Below are 14,828 nucleotides of genomic sequence, written 5' to 3'. Positions count from 1 at the left end.
TTTGACTTCGCCCAGCTGCTGCTGCTGCTCCCAACGACCTACAGATGCCTTTGGGCACCCGGGTCAGCCGGGGGCCAGCTCCACGGCCTACCTGAGTGCGGAGGTGGGGATGGGTATGTGTTGGGCGGGAGGCGGGCTACAGGTTCCAGGGTCAGCGGAAGGCAGCTCTGGCCGTGCAGAGCGCCGCTCAAGCCACACTCCTTCAAGCTGTCGCCACCCGTCGTCCCCAAAGTCCAGGCGGGACATCGTCGGGAGCGCAGAATCCCACTGAGGGTCACGCAGCCGCCGCCCGCTGGGCCGGAGGCTCGGGGTCAGCGCCCCGCAGCAGGTGAATTCCGCAGGCGGGGGCGGGGCCGGCCTCGGGGCGGGGCCTGGAGGGAGGGGCGGGGCCAGGATGGAGGGCGGGGCTTCGGGGAGGGATGTGCCTGCCCGTGGCCCCGCCCCCAGCATCCCGCCGGGGCGTCATGGCTGCTTCGAGGCCGCCCCAGGTCCAGGAGCTGCTGGCCGAGGCCCGGCGGGCCTTCCGGGAGGAGTTCGGGGCCGAGCCCGAGCTGGCCGTGTCGGCGCCGGGCCGCGTCAACCTCATCGGGGAGCACACGGACTACAACCAGGGCCTGGTGCTGCCCATGGTGAGGGGCGCGGGGGAGGCGGCGGGGGCGCTCTCCCCGGGGAAGGCGGGGCGGGGGTCGAGCTCGCGGAAGAGACCCCGCGACAGGCGGTTTTCCACGTGCGATGAGAGGAAGCGTAGCCCGGAGAGTGTGCGGGCGCCCCTCCCCCAGCCCGCCCCCTGGGGGCTGTTGACCCTTGACCTGGAGCAGGTTCCTCTTTCCAGTGCGGAGGGGGCCCAGTGTGGCCGGTAATGGGGGACGTTCCGGCCCCTGGCCTCCCCGAGGGCAGTCGCAGACCTGGCCGAATGTCTCTCTCATCCTCCTCGCCCAGCCCCTGCTATACACCGGCCCAGAGAGGGCCAGGGACCATCTCAGAGTCGCAGCGCGGCCCTGCGTGTGACCTTGAGTGTTTCCTAGCCCTCCACCTGGCCTCTCCAGCCCCACCCTGCAGCTTGGGAAGCGCGGGGTTACTGTACCAGAGGCTGCCCCCCGGAGAAGCCAGGAAACTTCTCTGATCCTGTCTTCCCAGGAGCCTGCCCTCTCTCCCCCCTGCCCCACCGCTGGGGGCCATACTCCGGGCAGAGTCCAGGTTTGCACTCTGGCTGCAGCCGGCCCCAGGCCTGAGGACCCAGGAAGTCGTGCTCCGGCCCCCAGGGCCCCGGAAAGAGCCTCTGCTCACTCAAGTTGTCTCCTCTGTGGTCCTGCCTGAGGCTGCGGAATCTTGGCTGGGGCCTGAGTCTCTGGGGGGTGGATTCCATGGGCAGGATGCATACTCCTCTCTCCTGCCAGGCCCTGGAGCTTGTGACCCTGCTGGTGGGTAGCCCCCGAACAGACGGGCTTGTCTCCCTCCTCACCACCGCCAAAGATGCCGATGAGCCCCAGCGGCTGCAGTTCCCGCTGCCCACAGCTCAGCGGTCGCTGGAACCCGGGACGCCTCGGTGGGCCAACTATGTCAAGGGAGTTATTCAGCACTACCCAGGTATGGGGTCTAGACCTGGGCCAAATTCACGCACAGCCACAAAGCCCACGTCTTCCACACTGGCGAAACTTGCAGGGTGGAGCCTCCTACTGTATAGAGGATCCTGATGCCCCGAGGGGTTCCTGAAACTTGCCCTGGGCTTCCTTTTACGTGACTGGGGGAGTCAGGAGGCAAACCTCAGTTTGGTGACTACCAGGGCCCTAAATCAGGAGGACACGTAGGAGCACTGCCCCAGTGACCTCAGGCAGTAGGAGGATAGAGGGCAGTGGCCCCAGCAGGCTAGTGGCCTGTGACTCTTGAGACACGTGCCCTCCTGTGTCCACCCTCCCAGCCTCCAGTCTTACTATCCCCTCTGTCCCCTGTAGCTTCTCCGCTCCCTGGCTTCAGTGCAGTGGTGGTCAGCTCCGTGCCCCTGGGGGGTGGGCTGTCCAGCTCGGCATCCCTGGAAGTGGCCACCTACACCTTCCTCCAGCAGCTCTGCCCAGGTACCACCGGCCCAGCCTCAAACCCACCCTCCTTTCCTTTCCCGAGGTCCCTTGGGGGTCAGAGCTCTTCCCTGCTGTGGCCTAGGGGGATGGGGAGTCTCCTTGGGGTGTCATGGGAGGTATTCCTGCCCCCCTGTGGCCACCTCTTGTGCCGCCTCCTGGGCCCCAGCTTCCCACCTCACCCTGTGCCACAGACTCCGGGGCGCTAGCTGCCCGGGCCCAGGTGTGTCAGCGGGCGGAGCACAGCTTCGCAGGGGTGCCCTGTGGCATCATGGACCAGCTCATCGCGCTGCTGGGGCAGAAGGGCCACGCTCTGCTCATTGACTGCAGGTCAGGCCCGTCCTCTGCCTCGTAACCAGGAGCTCCTGGGTGGAGCGTGCCTGCTGCCGGCCGGGCAAGCAGACCCTTGGCCCGCATCCCCTCACCTCCCCTCCATTCAGGTCACTGGAGACGAGCCTGGTACCGCTGTCTGACCCCAAGCTGGCCGTGCTCATCACTAACTCCAACGTCCGCCACTCCCTGGGCTCCAGCGAGTACCCGCTGCGGCGGCGCCAGTGTGAGGAGGTGGCGCGGGCTCTGGGCAAGGAGAGCCTGCGGGAGGTGCGGCTGGAGGAGCTGGAGGGTGAGAGCCTGCCTGCCGCGGCCTTGACCTGCTGGCTACCCCTGGCCTCCCTGGCCCTTTGGCGTGCACTGCTCCTCCCCCAAACACTGCTGACCTGGGGCTCCAGCTCAGAGGGACTGGAGAACAATTTGTTTTGAGGTGCTAGGATTGAACCCAGTCACTGAGCTGCATTCCCAGCCCTGTTTTTTTGTTTTTGTTTTGTGGTTATAGGGAATTGAACCCAGAGGCATTCTATATCTGAGCTACACTCCAGCCCTATTTTATATTTATTTGTTCAATACTGTTTTTTTCTTATTGTATGGTACTAAGGGTGTAACCCAGGGTCCTTCTACCTCCAGGCTATACTCCCTAACCCTGTTTTATTTTTTATTTGGAAACAGGGTCTTGATAAGTTGTTGAGAGCCTCACTAAGTTGCTGAGACTGGCTTCAAACCTGAGATCCTCCTATCTCAGTGTCCCAGCTGGTACTGAGGATGGACCCAGGGGAATTTTACCTCTGAGCTACACCCCCAGACCTATTTTTTTTTTTTTTTTTGTGATACTGGGGATGGAACCCAGGGTCATTCTATACCTCCGAGCTACACCCCTACGCCCCCAGCCCTATTTTTTATTTTTTGTTTTGAGACAGGGTCTCACTGAGTTGCAAAGGGCCTAAGTACCGAAGCTGTCTGCTAACCTCGATCCTCCTGTCTCAGACTCCCAAATGCTGGGATTACAAGTGTGCACCCCCATGCCTGGCTTTTGTTTGTTTATTTTGTGGTACTAGGGATGGAACCCAGGGGTATTTTACATCCTAAAGACACCCCAGCCCTGTTTTTATTCTTTGAAACAGTGTCTCACGGAGTTGCAAAGGGCCTAAGTAGGAGCTGAGGCTTTCCACGAACTGTGATCCTGTCTCGGCCTCCTAAATGCTGAGATTACAAGTGTGCGCCACCACGCCCAGCTTTATTTTTATTTATTTTTGCAGTACTGGGGATGGAACCCAGGGGCATTCTACCTCCGAGCTGCACACCCAGCCCTAATTTTTATACTTTATTTTGAAACTGGGGCTCACTGAGTTGCAAAGGGCCTCACTAAGTAGGAGCTGAGGCTGTCTTTGAACCACAATCCTCCTGTCTCAGCCTCCCAAATGTTGGGATTATAAACATGCGCCACCATGCCCAGCCCTGTTTTATTTTTATATTGAAACATAGTATCACTAGGTTGATGAGAGTCTCACTACTTGCTGAGGCTGTCCTGGAACCTGTGATCCTTCTGTCTCAGTCTCCTAAGTACTGGAATTACAGGAGTGCACCACACACCTGACTCCCAGCCGTTTGAAGTCATAACACGGCCTTTTCATGGTCTCTGGGGGATGGCACTGTGTCCTCTTCACCTTAAAAGCCCCAGGTGTGGGAGAGGGGCACTCGAGCTGCTGTTTTTTGAGCGCCCTCTTTGCAAACCCCTGTGGGGGTCCTGCGCACTGTCTCCTGCAGTCCCCCTGTGCCTGGGCGATAGAGTGAGGCAGGTGTCTTGTTTTAGGAGGAGGGAGGCTCTGAGATGTGCCCTGAGGTCATGGGGCCCTGTCCCTGGGGCCCACAAGTGGTGGGAGGTGCCGACCCCTTCCCTTTTCAGCCGGCAGAGAGCTGGTGAGCAAGGAGGGCTTCCGGCGAGCACGGCACGTGGTGGGCGAGATCCGGCGCACTGCCCAGGCTGCGGCTGCCCTGAACCGTGGGGACTACAGGGCCTTCGGCCGCCTCATGGTGGAGAGTCACCACTCGCTCAGGTGAGGCCCGTGGGCCGCCCGCACCTGCCGGGTACAGGTGCGTCCCAGGCCCACCCCTCCTCTGTCCTCCCCGTAGAGATGACTATGAGGTGAGCTGCCCTGAGCTGGACCAGCTGGTTGAGGCCGCCCTGTCTGTGCCTGGGGTTTACGGCAGCCGCATGACGGGTGGCGGCTTTGGTGGCTGCACAGTGACGTTACTGGAGGCCTCTGCTGCTGCCCGCGCCATGCGGCACATACAGGTGGGTGAGTGCCAGGGCTGGGGAGGGCGGGGAGGTGGCCACCCCTCGCTCAGACCCACCCGCCTCTCCCCAGGAGCAGTACACCGGCACCGCTACCTTCTACCTCTCCCAGGCAGCCGACGGAGCCAAGGTGCTGAGCTTGTGAGGCACCCTGGCACGGCACACGCGGGCGTGGGGCCGAGGCGACAGGTCAAGCTGCTCTGCACCGGGCACCCCTCATCCTCATCTGGGTGCCCAATAAACTTGTGCTTTGACCGTGGTACCCGCCTGGCTCCAGAGGTGGGCGTGTGCTCGCAGGCTGGAGAAGGGCACTGTCCGAACCACTGATCTACTCTAGGCTGGCACGCTCAGGCTCCCGAGGCACTGACGGGAGAGCCAAGCAGTAGCCGTAGCAAGGTCTTTTATTAAGTGCAGAGCAAAGGCTGGATGCTTGTGATGGTTCCAGCTCTTTGGTTACAGATGGGTTTGGGCCCAGGTGGGGGGCAGCCCAAGGGCCTTTTGGGACCTCTGCCCCCTTTGTTCTTCCCAGGGAACACGTGCCCCTACGCTGCGGTGTGGTCAGAATGCAGGTGCGCTGGGCCCCTGGGGGTCCAAAGATAGAGTAGGTGAAGAGGTGGTGGGGGGAGACCTGGGTTCCAGGACACTGATGAGGTTGTGGGGGTCAGGTTTGGAAGAACTGTTGGTCCACCTGGGTGCTGAGGGTTCCACTGGTGGTCAGTGTCCGGCTCACAAACTCCTGGGTCACGTGCCGGGTGAGGGAGCCACCTGCCTCCAGGCACTGGGACCCCAGGGTCAGTCCATCTGCAGGGGAAGAGGTTGAAAGGATCCTGCCTGGTTCCTTGTCCAGCCCTGTGCTTCTGGGAGCCAAGACCCCCTCTGCCTTGGGTTTTGTCCTTTCTTTTGTTTTTTTGTTTTTTTCCCAGTACTGGGGATGGAACCCAGGGGCATTCTACCTCTGGGCTACACCCCCAGTCTTTTTTTTTTTTTGCGGGTCTGGGGATGGAACCCAGGGGCATTTGATCTCCGAGCCACACCCCCTGCCCTATCCTATTTTTATTCTTTATTTTGAAACAGGGTCTCACTAAGTTGCAGAGGGCCTCACTAAGTAGCTGAGGCTGTCCTCGAACTGTGATCCTCCTGTCTCAGCCTCCCAAATGCTGGGTTACACGCGTGCGCCACCACACCCGGCTGTCTTAATTATTTTTGCAGTACTGGGGATGGAACCCAGGGCCCTGTCCATGCTTGCAAGTGCTGTACCGCTGAGCCGCCTCCCCAGCTCCCTGGCCCTCGGTGTCGACTCACCCATTCGGAAGGGCTCCGTGCTGGTGTGGGTGGTGGTGATGCTGCTGTATTCGCCTTGCAGTGGGTGCTGGAAGAGCCCAGAGTGGCTGCCCAGCTGCGGGAATGGGCCTGGAGGGGCAGATCAGGCAGTCGGGATGGCAGAACACCCGGCCACAGAAGGGGCGGGGGCGGAGAAGCGGGGATGCTCTACCTCCATCCTGGGACTCGATGGTGATGATGCCCTCACGCTCCGGCCCGAAGCCCTCGGTCGTCCTGGCCTGCACCTTGAACTTGTAGGGCACGTTCTCCCTGAGGCCGGGCACTGTCACCCGGCTCTCTGGGTTGTCTCCGTCCACCTGGAATGTGGTGGCCGGCCCTGCACAGGGAAGACGCCTTCAGCCCTGTGGCCCCTTCCCTAACCCCTCTGCAGCCAGCGCTGCCCTGGGGGCGGGCAGTACCTCCTGCTTGGGCCATCTCACAGGTAACCAGGTAGCCAAGGATATCTCCGTTGGGCCTCCGCGGCCGCTCCCAGCTCAGCTGCAGTGAGTCTGGGCTCAAGGCGGTGAACACCAGTGGGCCCGGCGCACTGGGGGTGCTCAAGGTGAAGGCAGAGCCTGGGGGAGCAGAGGAAGAGTGTGGGTGGGCCCCGGGCACCGTGGGCAGCTGCAGGGGGGAGCACTCACCTGGCAGAGGGCAGAGTGGGCTCTGCGGGTGCACCTGGGACTCGATGGTGATGACCCCCTCGCGCTCCCGGCCCCAGCCCTCCTGGCTCTGGGCCCGTACACGGAACACGTAGGAGTGGTTGGGCAGGAGGTCCTCCACCACCACGGACGTCTGGCCGGGGTTGGGGATGTTGAGCCTGTGTAGTTCACCTGGGGTGGGGGTGGAGGCAGACAGTAGGGCCGTCTTAATCCTAATCCTGCTCCTCGCAGAGCCCGTGCTTCGCAGGCTGCTGTCGACACCTGGTCAGCGCCCAGGGCGGCTACGTATGATGCAGGTTCAAGGGGGAGGAGCTTGCGATCCCGCCTCCATGCTGGCCAAGGCCTATGCCCTGGTAGGGGCCCCAGTCATGCTGCTGTGATGTGTCCGCCCAAAGACATGCCAGAAAGGCTATTCAGAGCAGCAAGAGGTCCTGGGTCCCCAAAGCCTTGTTAGGGAATGAGCAGGAGAGACATGGGAGTCCTCGCATAGGGAACGAACAGGGCAGACACGGGCATGGGAGATGGATGAGGCCTTAAAAGACCAAGGCACAACGGGGCCGGATGGGCCTGTACTTCCTGACCCCACTGGCTGCCTGGAAGGGTTGCCGAGCCTCACCGCCATTCAGCAGCTGGTACTCCACGCTGTAGCCCATCAACAGGCGCTCGCACTGGGGCTCCTGCCAGCTCACTTTCAGAGATGTGGGTCCCAGGGCAGAGAACACCAGGCGCGTGGGTGTGTCGGGCACGCCCACGGCAGTTCTGGAGTCTGGAGAAAGGGGCACCTTGTCAGTCTGGGGTCACCTGGCAGAGTCACAGCTGTCTCCGCTCACACGTTTACATGGACGACAGCGTCCACACGTCCCCAAGTGGGTGAGCCCTGTGAGGTTGCCAGCCGCCACCCCACCCCTCCTCAGCTGGCTCCATCCGCTCCTTGGCCCCCCAGCCCGCACCCTCCGCAGGTTAGGCATGGCTCTGAGGATGGGGTGATGGTTAGCGCCTGTGAGCGGCCCAGGGTCTATGGATGGAATGAGGCTAAGATGGTGGGTGGGCGCTGTGATGTGTGGCTGGAAAGCAGTGCCACAGGATGGCCCTGGAGATGGCACAGCCACCCTGTACTACCTGGGCCCTGGGAGGGTGCTGCTGGCTGCCCAGCCAGGATTATAGAATCTCGAGAGCCCCTGGAGGGGAGGAGCCCCTTCATGTGAGCCCGACTCCGGGACCCCAGGGTCCAGGACAGCGGAAGCCTGCTCCTCCCTTCTTCCCAGATGGGAGGGAGGCCTAGGGCAGGACAAAAGGAGAGTGAGAGGTGGGGAGTGCCAGCTGCCTCAGCGGGGATGGAGGAGGTTGGCGGGCAGGCGGCTGGCCGGGGCACTCACCCTGGGAGGAGAGGGAGGTGAGGGTGGAGTAGTCCCTGGGCAGTGTGGCTGTGGCCGAGTGGGAGTGCTCCGTGCGGGTCAGCGAGTGGTAGTCCCGGGTGAGGGTGGAGGACGTGCTCAGCACGCGGTGTGCCAGGTGTGGGCTCAGGTGGGTGCCGTAGGCGGCACTGGCTGCGGTCATCCTGTGCAGGGAGCTGGCGCTGCCGGGGAAGGCAAAGTCCATCCGGCCGTTCACCAGGTGCTCTGCGGGGGGGAAGGGTCAGTCAGGCCTGCAGCAGAGCCCTACAGGGCAGCCTGTGGCCCTGGACTGTAGGGCCCGGGGCTGCCTACCCTCTGGGAGGCCTGGGAGTAAATACAGTGGCCCTCAAGCTACCCGCACTGGGCCCTGGAAGCCAGGCAGGCTTCCCCAGCCCAAGTCCTTTGGCAACATGCTCTCACGACCTGCCTGGCTTGCCCTGGCGGCGGGACTTGTGCCCTGCACTCAGCCGGGCCCTGAGGAGCGCCCAGGCTACTTTCCTGGGCATCCCTCCGTTCCAGAGGCTCGCCAGCGGGCTGCCCCAGGGCCCTGGCCGGGCAGGGTGCTCTAAAGGACAGCCTGGCCCAGGCTGGGGCCCTGAAGCAGCGCAACGGGCCACCCCAAGCCCCAGCCGGCTGCAAGCGAGCCTCCGCGGGGCCAGGCTGGGCGCCCCAGGGCAGGTGGTCACCTCCCGGGGGCCGGGGCGTCGCGCTGCGGACCCGGCCGCTGCCCTCCCCGGCCGCGCCCCCGACGCCGCTGCCGTCGTCGGAGGAGCGCCCGCTGCTGGCCGAGAGGCGCGGGATGAGCTCCGGGGGCAGCCGCCACGTGACGCGCCGCAGGTCCAGCTCCTCCCCCAGCAGGGACTCGAACTTCCAGCCGCAGCCTTGGGAACAATGAAGGGCCGCGTTGGCACCGTCGGGGGCAGCGGAGGTCGGCGGCGCGGAGGCAGAGCCCTGCGGCCCTCTGACATCCTGCAGGGACAGGGAAGCCCGGCCACCTGGACAGGGCTGGGCTCTGAGCCCAGAGCTGTACAAAGTAGAGTAGCCACTGTGGGCCTCCCAGGGACAGTTCTGGAAGCCTCAGGGTGTAAGGAGCAGCCGAGCTGGGCTCAGAATTATTACGGCTTTTCATACGCCCGAGCCCAGCCCCTTGGGGCAAGTGTGCAATCGATCACGGGGGCTCCATAGAAGGAAGTACAAGTGAAAAGGTGCCCGAGGATGGTCCACACAAGCATCACGTGACTGGCGGCCCATTTTACAGATCAGAACACAGGCAGAGAGGGGGCGAGTGATCCATCCAGTTTCGCACAGTGGAGCTGGAGTTAAAGGCTGTGCATTTGGGAGCCCGGCTAAGGGCTTTTGGACAGCACCCTAAGCTCACCCTACTGCTGCCCGGGGTGCCGCCTCCTCTGGTCCTCCACACCCAGTGGTCCCCGGCCCCCGCGCCCAGCACCCCGCCATCCTCTGAAGCCCCACTCACCGGTGTCATCGGAAACGCTAGGCCTCTGGCTGCCGGCCGGGGAGCGCAGAACGTCGTCGCTGTACATGAGGAAGCTCTCATAGTCCTCCCCGCCCTGGGCGTCCACGATGGGGATGTCGGGGATGATGGGGACTGCGGGGTGGAGGAGGTGAGCCAGTGCCCAGCGCGACCCCCCGGCCCCCACCCTGCACTCCCACCCACCACTCACTGGACATGGGCCGCTTGGGCTGAGTGGCCAGGTTGATGATGGCCTCCCGCTCGGGCCCCCAGCCCGCCCCGTTGCGCGCCTTCACCGTGTAGCGGTACGGCTGGGATTCTCGCAGGTTCTCAATGAGCAGCATCCGGTTCTTGGGGTTGTCCACCAGTACCTTCTTCATGGGCCCAATGGGTCCTGGGGCGGGCACAGCGTCTCAGAGGGGCCACCCAGCTTCCAGCTGGTCCTGGCCCCGCCCCTCGCCAAGCAGAACTGGCACGGGGCCCTGAGCCCCCCTGGAGGGCTGGGGAGCAAGCTGGGGACCCGCGGAGGCCGAGCCCTTAGCACTTGGCATGACGGGCTAAGGCAAGCCAGGGTGGCCCTGCTGTCACCTTTACCTAGAAACAGTCCAGCATGCAAGACGGCCCCATGAAGCTCTGTCCCCACCCACGCTCACAGCCCAGGCCCTGTGCCAGGTGAAGGAAGCAGAGCGGGGGTCTGCGCTGCCCTTGGGGCGCAGTGGCCACGGAACGGGTAGAGGGAGGAGAGGAGTGGGCTCTGTGACTGAGGAGGGAGGGGCGTGGAGTGGAGGTTGAAGGCTGACACTGTCACACTGGCCCAGGCCACCCACTCACACCTGGAGGGTGGACACGAAGCCGTAGGAGAGCAGAGGGGATCAGTGAATTTCTTTCTTTCTTCTGTGTGTGTGTGTGTGTGTGTGTGTGTGTGTGTGTGTGTGTGTGTGTGTGTGTTACTAGGGATTGAACCCCCAGGGGCATTCTACCTCTGAGCTCAACCCCAGCCTTTGCTTTTGGCAGTACTGGGGATGGAACCCAAGGGCATTCTACCTTCCAGCTACACCCCCAGCCCTACTTTTTTTTCTTTATTTTTTGTGGGTCTGGGGATGGAACCCAGAGGCATTTGACCTCCTCCGAGCTATACCCCCTGCCCTGTTTTTTATTCTTTATTTTGAAACAGGGTCTCACTAAGTTGCAGAGAGCCTCACTAAGTAACTGAGGCTGTCTGCAAACTGTGATCCTCCAGTCTCAGCCTCCCGAATGCTGGGATTACAAGCGTGAGCCACCACGCCCGGCTTATTCTTTATATTTATTTATTTATTTTTATTTATTTATTTTTGGTGGTAGTGGGGGTGGAACCTAGGGGCTTTTCTACCTCCAGGATATACTCCCAGACCTATTTTATTTTATTTATTTTTTGGTGGTACTAGGGGTGGAATCCAGCGGCTTCTACCTCCGGGCTATACTCCCAGACCTATTTTATACTTTATTTGGAAACAGGGTCTCACTAAGTTGCTGAGAGCCTAAGTAGCTGAGGCTGGCTTCAAACCTGTGCGATCCTCCTGTCTCAGCCTCCCAAGCGCGGGGATGACAAGCGTGCGCCACCACGCCCGGCTTCCCCAGACCTATTTTATACTTTTATTTGGAAACAGGGTCACTAAGTTGCTGAGAGCCTCACTCAGTAGCTGAGGCTGGCCTGGAACCTGTGCGATCCTCCTGTCTCACCCTCCCAAGTGCTGGGATTACAAGCGTGCGCCACCACGCCCGGCTTATTCTTTATTTTGAAACAGGGTCTCACTAAGTTGCTGAGAGCCTCACTAAATAGCTGAGGCTAGCCACTAACCACGATCCTCCAGTCTCAGCCTCCCATGTGCTGCAATTACAAGCCTGTGCCACTACGTTTTGTTTGGAAACAGTGTCCAAGATGCAAAAGACCTCATTAAGTTGTTGAGCCTGGCCTTGAACTTGTGATCCTTCTGTCAGCCAGCCTCCCAAGTACTAGGATTGTAGGCTTGCACCACCATGGCTGGCTTCATTGAGTTCTAGGTGAATGACAGAGCCTGGACCCAGACATGACTGGGTGGGCTTGCCATGTTGGAAGATTCAGGAAACCAGAGAATGTTCTAGAAGCTCCAAAGGAAGTTGTTGTTGTTGTTGTTGTTATTATTATTATTATTTGCAGTACTGGGGATGGTACTCAGGGGAATTCTACCTCTGAGCTATAACCCCTGGCCCTATTTTTTATTCTTTATTTTGAAATCGGGTCTCAACGAGTTGCAGAGGGGCTCACTAAGTAGCTGAGGCTGTCCGTCTCAGCCTCCCAAATGCTGAGAGCCTCACTAAGTAGCTGAGGCTGGCTTCGAACCTGTGTGATCCTCCTGTCTCAGCCTCCCAAGTGCGGGGATTACAAGCTTGCGTCACCACGCCCGGCTCTCCTCCCAAGTTTTAGAATTACAGACCTGTACTACCATGTGGTGGCTGTGGTTTTATTTGCTAAATCTGGCAATTCTTTGTAAAAATGAGCCCACCCCAGTTACCTGAAAGTGCCTGGGGCTTGTGACCTCCTAGTGTGTATAACACCCCCCCCTTGGAATGCAGTCCAGTCCAAATGTGACCAAGAGCCTCCAGATGCCCCAGGCCTCCCTCCAGCGCTTTCCCCCGCCCCCTTCTATAGCTGCCACCCCGGGGCCCAGTCCTTACGGTTGTCCTCGTTGACCAGGCCATAGCAGACCTCATAGGCTGTGATCTCCCCATTGGTCTCGGCTGGCTCTGCCCAGCTCAGCTGGGTCACCGTGGAGGAGACGACGTTGAAGGCCAGACGCCCTGGCTCACTGGGTACTGGGGAGGGGGACAGGACGGGCGCTGTCAGCAGCAGGGGGAGGCCCGAGCTCTGGGAGGCAGGGAGGGAGGGCCGGGCTCGCGGGCAGCAGGCAGCCGGGGACAGACCGAGGGACAGGAGCGGGCCTCACCTTCCTGGTGGGTGCGGCAGGATACCAGGGAGCTGTAGGGACCCTCGCCCTGCGACCCGTAGGCACACACCTTCATCTCATAGTTGCAGTATGGGTACAGGTTGGTGAGTTCCACCGAGGGCACCTTACTGTCCAGCAGGTGGGCTTCCGCCTCGGAGTCCCCCTGGATCCAGTACTTTACCTGCTCTCCGAAGGGAGGGACTGGTCAGTGGGGACAGCACGCGGCAGCACCGCTTCCCCTCGGGGACCCCCGCCCTTTGCACACATGAGACACTGAGGCTCTGGGTCCACCCTGCAGGGCTGGGCAGGGTTGGGAGTTCTCCCAGGCAGGGCGGGCAGGCACCCTCCCAGGAAGAAGGGGAAATGTCTGAAAATGCAGGAATGGGCCTTGCTTCCTCCCAGGGTGCAGACGCGCTTTTCTGTCCACTCGTGCTTGGACCTTTGGGCACCAGGCCTTCCTGCCCGCCTGCCATGGCCCAGTGCCCCCACCTTACCCTGTACCCCAGTGGCTTGCCAGGAGGGGGCAGCCAGTTGAAATGAATCTTCCGAGACCCGGCGGCCTTGGCATTGGGGTTCTGTGGGGCTCCCAGGTCGCCGCGGGGAGGTGGCAGTGAGGACTGTGTCTGGCTTACGAAGGGCCCATCGATGTCATCTAGAGTAAGGCAGGGCAGCTGGCTAAGACGCCCGTCGCCACGAGGGGGCGCCAGAGGACTGGGGGCACCCAGGAGCTCAGCGGAGACCCACCCACCGGCCTCTGGAGGGCTGCTGCCCAAGGGCATCTCCTAGGTGGAGGCCCTGGGGCTTTCTGAGGACTGAGAAGGAGGAAGGAATTCATCTGCCTCCCATTCTTCCTGGACAGCCAGGGAGCTCCACAAAGAGCATCTGCTTCCCACCGCGCTCCCCCTGCTCTCCCGAGTCTCTCGTCTCCCATCTTCTTGGCGAGACCCTGCGGGGTTAGGCTTGCAGACCCCACAGCACAGGCCAAGAAGTGGTGGGAACTGGCTGGCCTCTTCCAAAAACACCTCCACGAGGCTGACTGAGGTCAAAGGACTGGCGTTGAGTGGGGGATTCAGGCTGTGTACCAACAAAATAGATGCAGGATACCTAGTTCAATCTTGATTTCAGATAAACAATGAATGGTGTGTGTGTGTGTGTGTTACTGGCAATTGAACCCAGGGGTGCTCTACCACTGAGCTACATCCCAGACCTTTTACTTTTTACTTTGGGACAGTTTCCTGCTAAGTTGCCAAAGCTGTACTCATTTTTTTTTTTTTTTTTTTTTTTTGGTGGTACTGGGGCTGGAACCCAGGGGCTTTCAACCTCCGGGCTATACTCCCAGACCTATTTTCTATTTTATTTGGAAATAGGGTCTCACTGAGTTGCCGAGAGCCTCACTATGTAGCTGAGGCTGGCTTCAAACGTGTACGATCCTCCTGTCTCAGCCTCCCAAGCACGGGGATGACAAGTGTGTGCCACCACGCCCAGCAAAGCTGGCCTCGAATTTTTGAACCTCCAGCCTCAGTCTCCTGGCTCCTGGGTCACAGGCCTGCATTGCTATACTGCAGATGCCCGTAATTCCAATACTTGGGAGGCCAAGACAGGAGGACTGCAAGGTCAAGGCCAGCGTGAGGTAACTTAGTGAGACCCTGTTTCAAAATTAAAACAAAAAACAAAAAACAAAAAAAAAAACAGGCGTGGTGGCGCACACTTGTAATCCCAGCATTCGGGAGGCTGAGACCAAAGGATCGCAGTTCGTGGACAGCCTCAGCTACTTAGTGAGGCCCTCTGCAACTCAGTGAGACCCGGTTTCAAACTACAAAATAAAAAATAGGGCTGGGGGTGTAGCTTGGAGGTCAAATGCCTCTGGGTTCCATCCCCAAACCCGGAACAAAAAAGAGAATAAAAAAAATAGGGCGAGGGGGGTGGTAGCTCAGAGGTAGAATGCCCCTGGGTTCCATCTCCAGTGCTGCAAAAATAAATAAATAAATAAATAAATAAATAAATAAATAAATAAATAAATAGAGCTGGGCATGGTGGTGTACACTTGTGATCCCAGTACTTGGGAGGCTGAGAAGGGAGGATCGCAGGTTCATGGCCAGCCTCAGCTACTTAGTGAGATCCTCCACAACTTAGTGAGACCCTGTTTCAAAATAAAGAATATAAGCCAGGCGTGGTGGCGCACGCTTGTAATCCCCGCGCTTGGGAGGCTGAGACAGGAGGATCGCACGGGTTCGAAGCCAGCCTCAGCTGCTTAGTGAGGCTCTCAGCAACTTATTGAGACCCTGTTTCCAAATAAAATATAAAAAAGGTCTGGGAG

The 14,828-nt window shown here is 60.3% G+C and overlaps 2 protein-coding genes across 2 annotated transcripts in view; one reads left to right on the top strand and one right to left on the bottom strand.

Annotated features, from left to right (window-relative positions):
• Positions 1-464: 464 nt before the first annotated feature.
• Positions 465-4,843, top strand: GALK1 (galactokinase 1; the record flags this gene model as incomplete). Its single annotated transcript, XM_080714256.1, has 8 exons — positions 465-629; positions 1,398-1,587; positions 1,953-2,072; positions 2,267-2,402; positions 2,513-2,694; positions 4,309-4,459; positions 4,536-4,698; positions 4,772-4,843. 8 exons carry the CDS (start codon positions 465-467, stop codon positions 4,841-4,843), a joined length of 1,179 nt encoding a protein of 392 aa, XP_080570382.1.
• Positions 4,844-5,359: 516 nt separating this feature from the next.
• ITGB4 (integrin subunit beta 4) overlaps positions 5,360-14,828 on the bottom strand; it is a gene marked incomplete at both ends in the record, with an annotated part of 36,086 nt that continues 26,617 nt past the window's right edge. Inside the window, 13 exons of the mRNA XM_080714133.1 lie at positions 5,360-5,499; positions 6,001-6,108; positions 6,191-6,355; positions 6,438-6,593; positions 6,663-6,851; positions 7,297-7,446; positions 8,057-8,299; positions 8,761-8,955; positions 9,552-9,683; positions 9,760-9,942; positions 12,243-12,380; positions 12,512-12,692; positions 13,006-13,163. Of these exons, the coding sequence (XP_080570259.1) occupies positions 5,360-5,499; positions 6,001-6,108; positions 6,191-6,355; positions 6,438-6,593; positions 6,663-6,851; positions 7,297-7,446; positions 8,057-8,299; positions 8,761-8,955; positions 9,552-9,683; positions 9,760-9,942; positions 12,243-12,380; positions 12,512-12,692; positions 13,006-13,163 (2,138 nt within the window). The remainder of the gene's footprint in view (positions 5,500-6,000; positions 6,109-6,190; positions 6,356-6,437; positions 6,594-6,662; positions 6,852-7,296; positions 7,447-8,056; positions 8,300-8,760; positions 8,956-9,551; positions 9,684-9,759; positions 9,943-12,242; positions 12,381-12,511; positions 12,693-13,005; positions 13,164-14,828) is intronic.

The sequence above is a fragment of the Muscardinus avellanarius genome, assembly GCF_963383645.1.
Source record: "Muscardinus avellanarius genome assembly, chromosome: 16".
Lineage (NCBI taxonomy): Eukaryota > Metazoa > Chordata > Mammalia > Rodentia > Gliridae > Muscardinus > Muscardinus avellanarius.
This window is presented reverse-complemented; position numbering and strand designations above follow the sequence as displayed.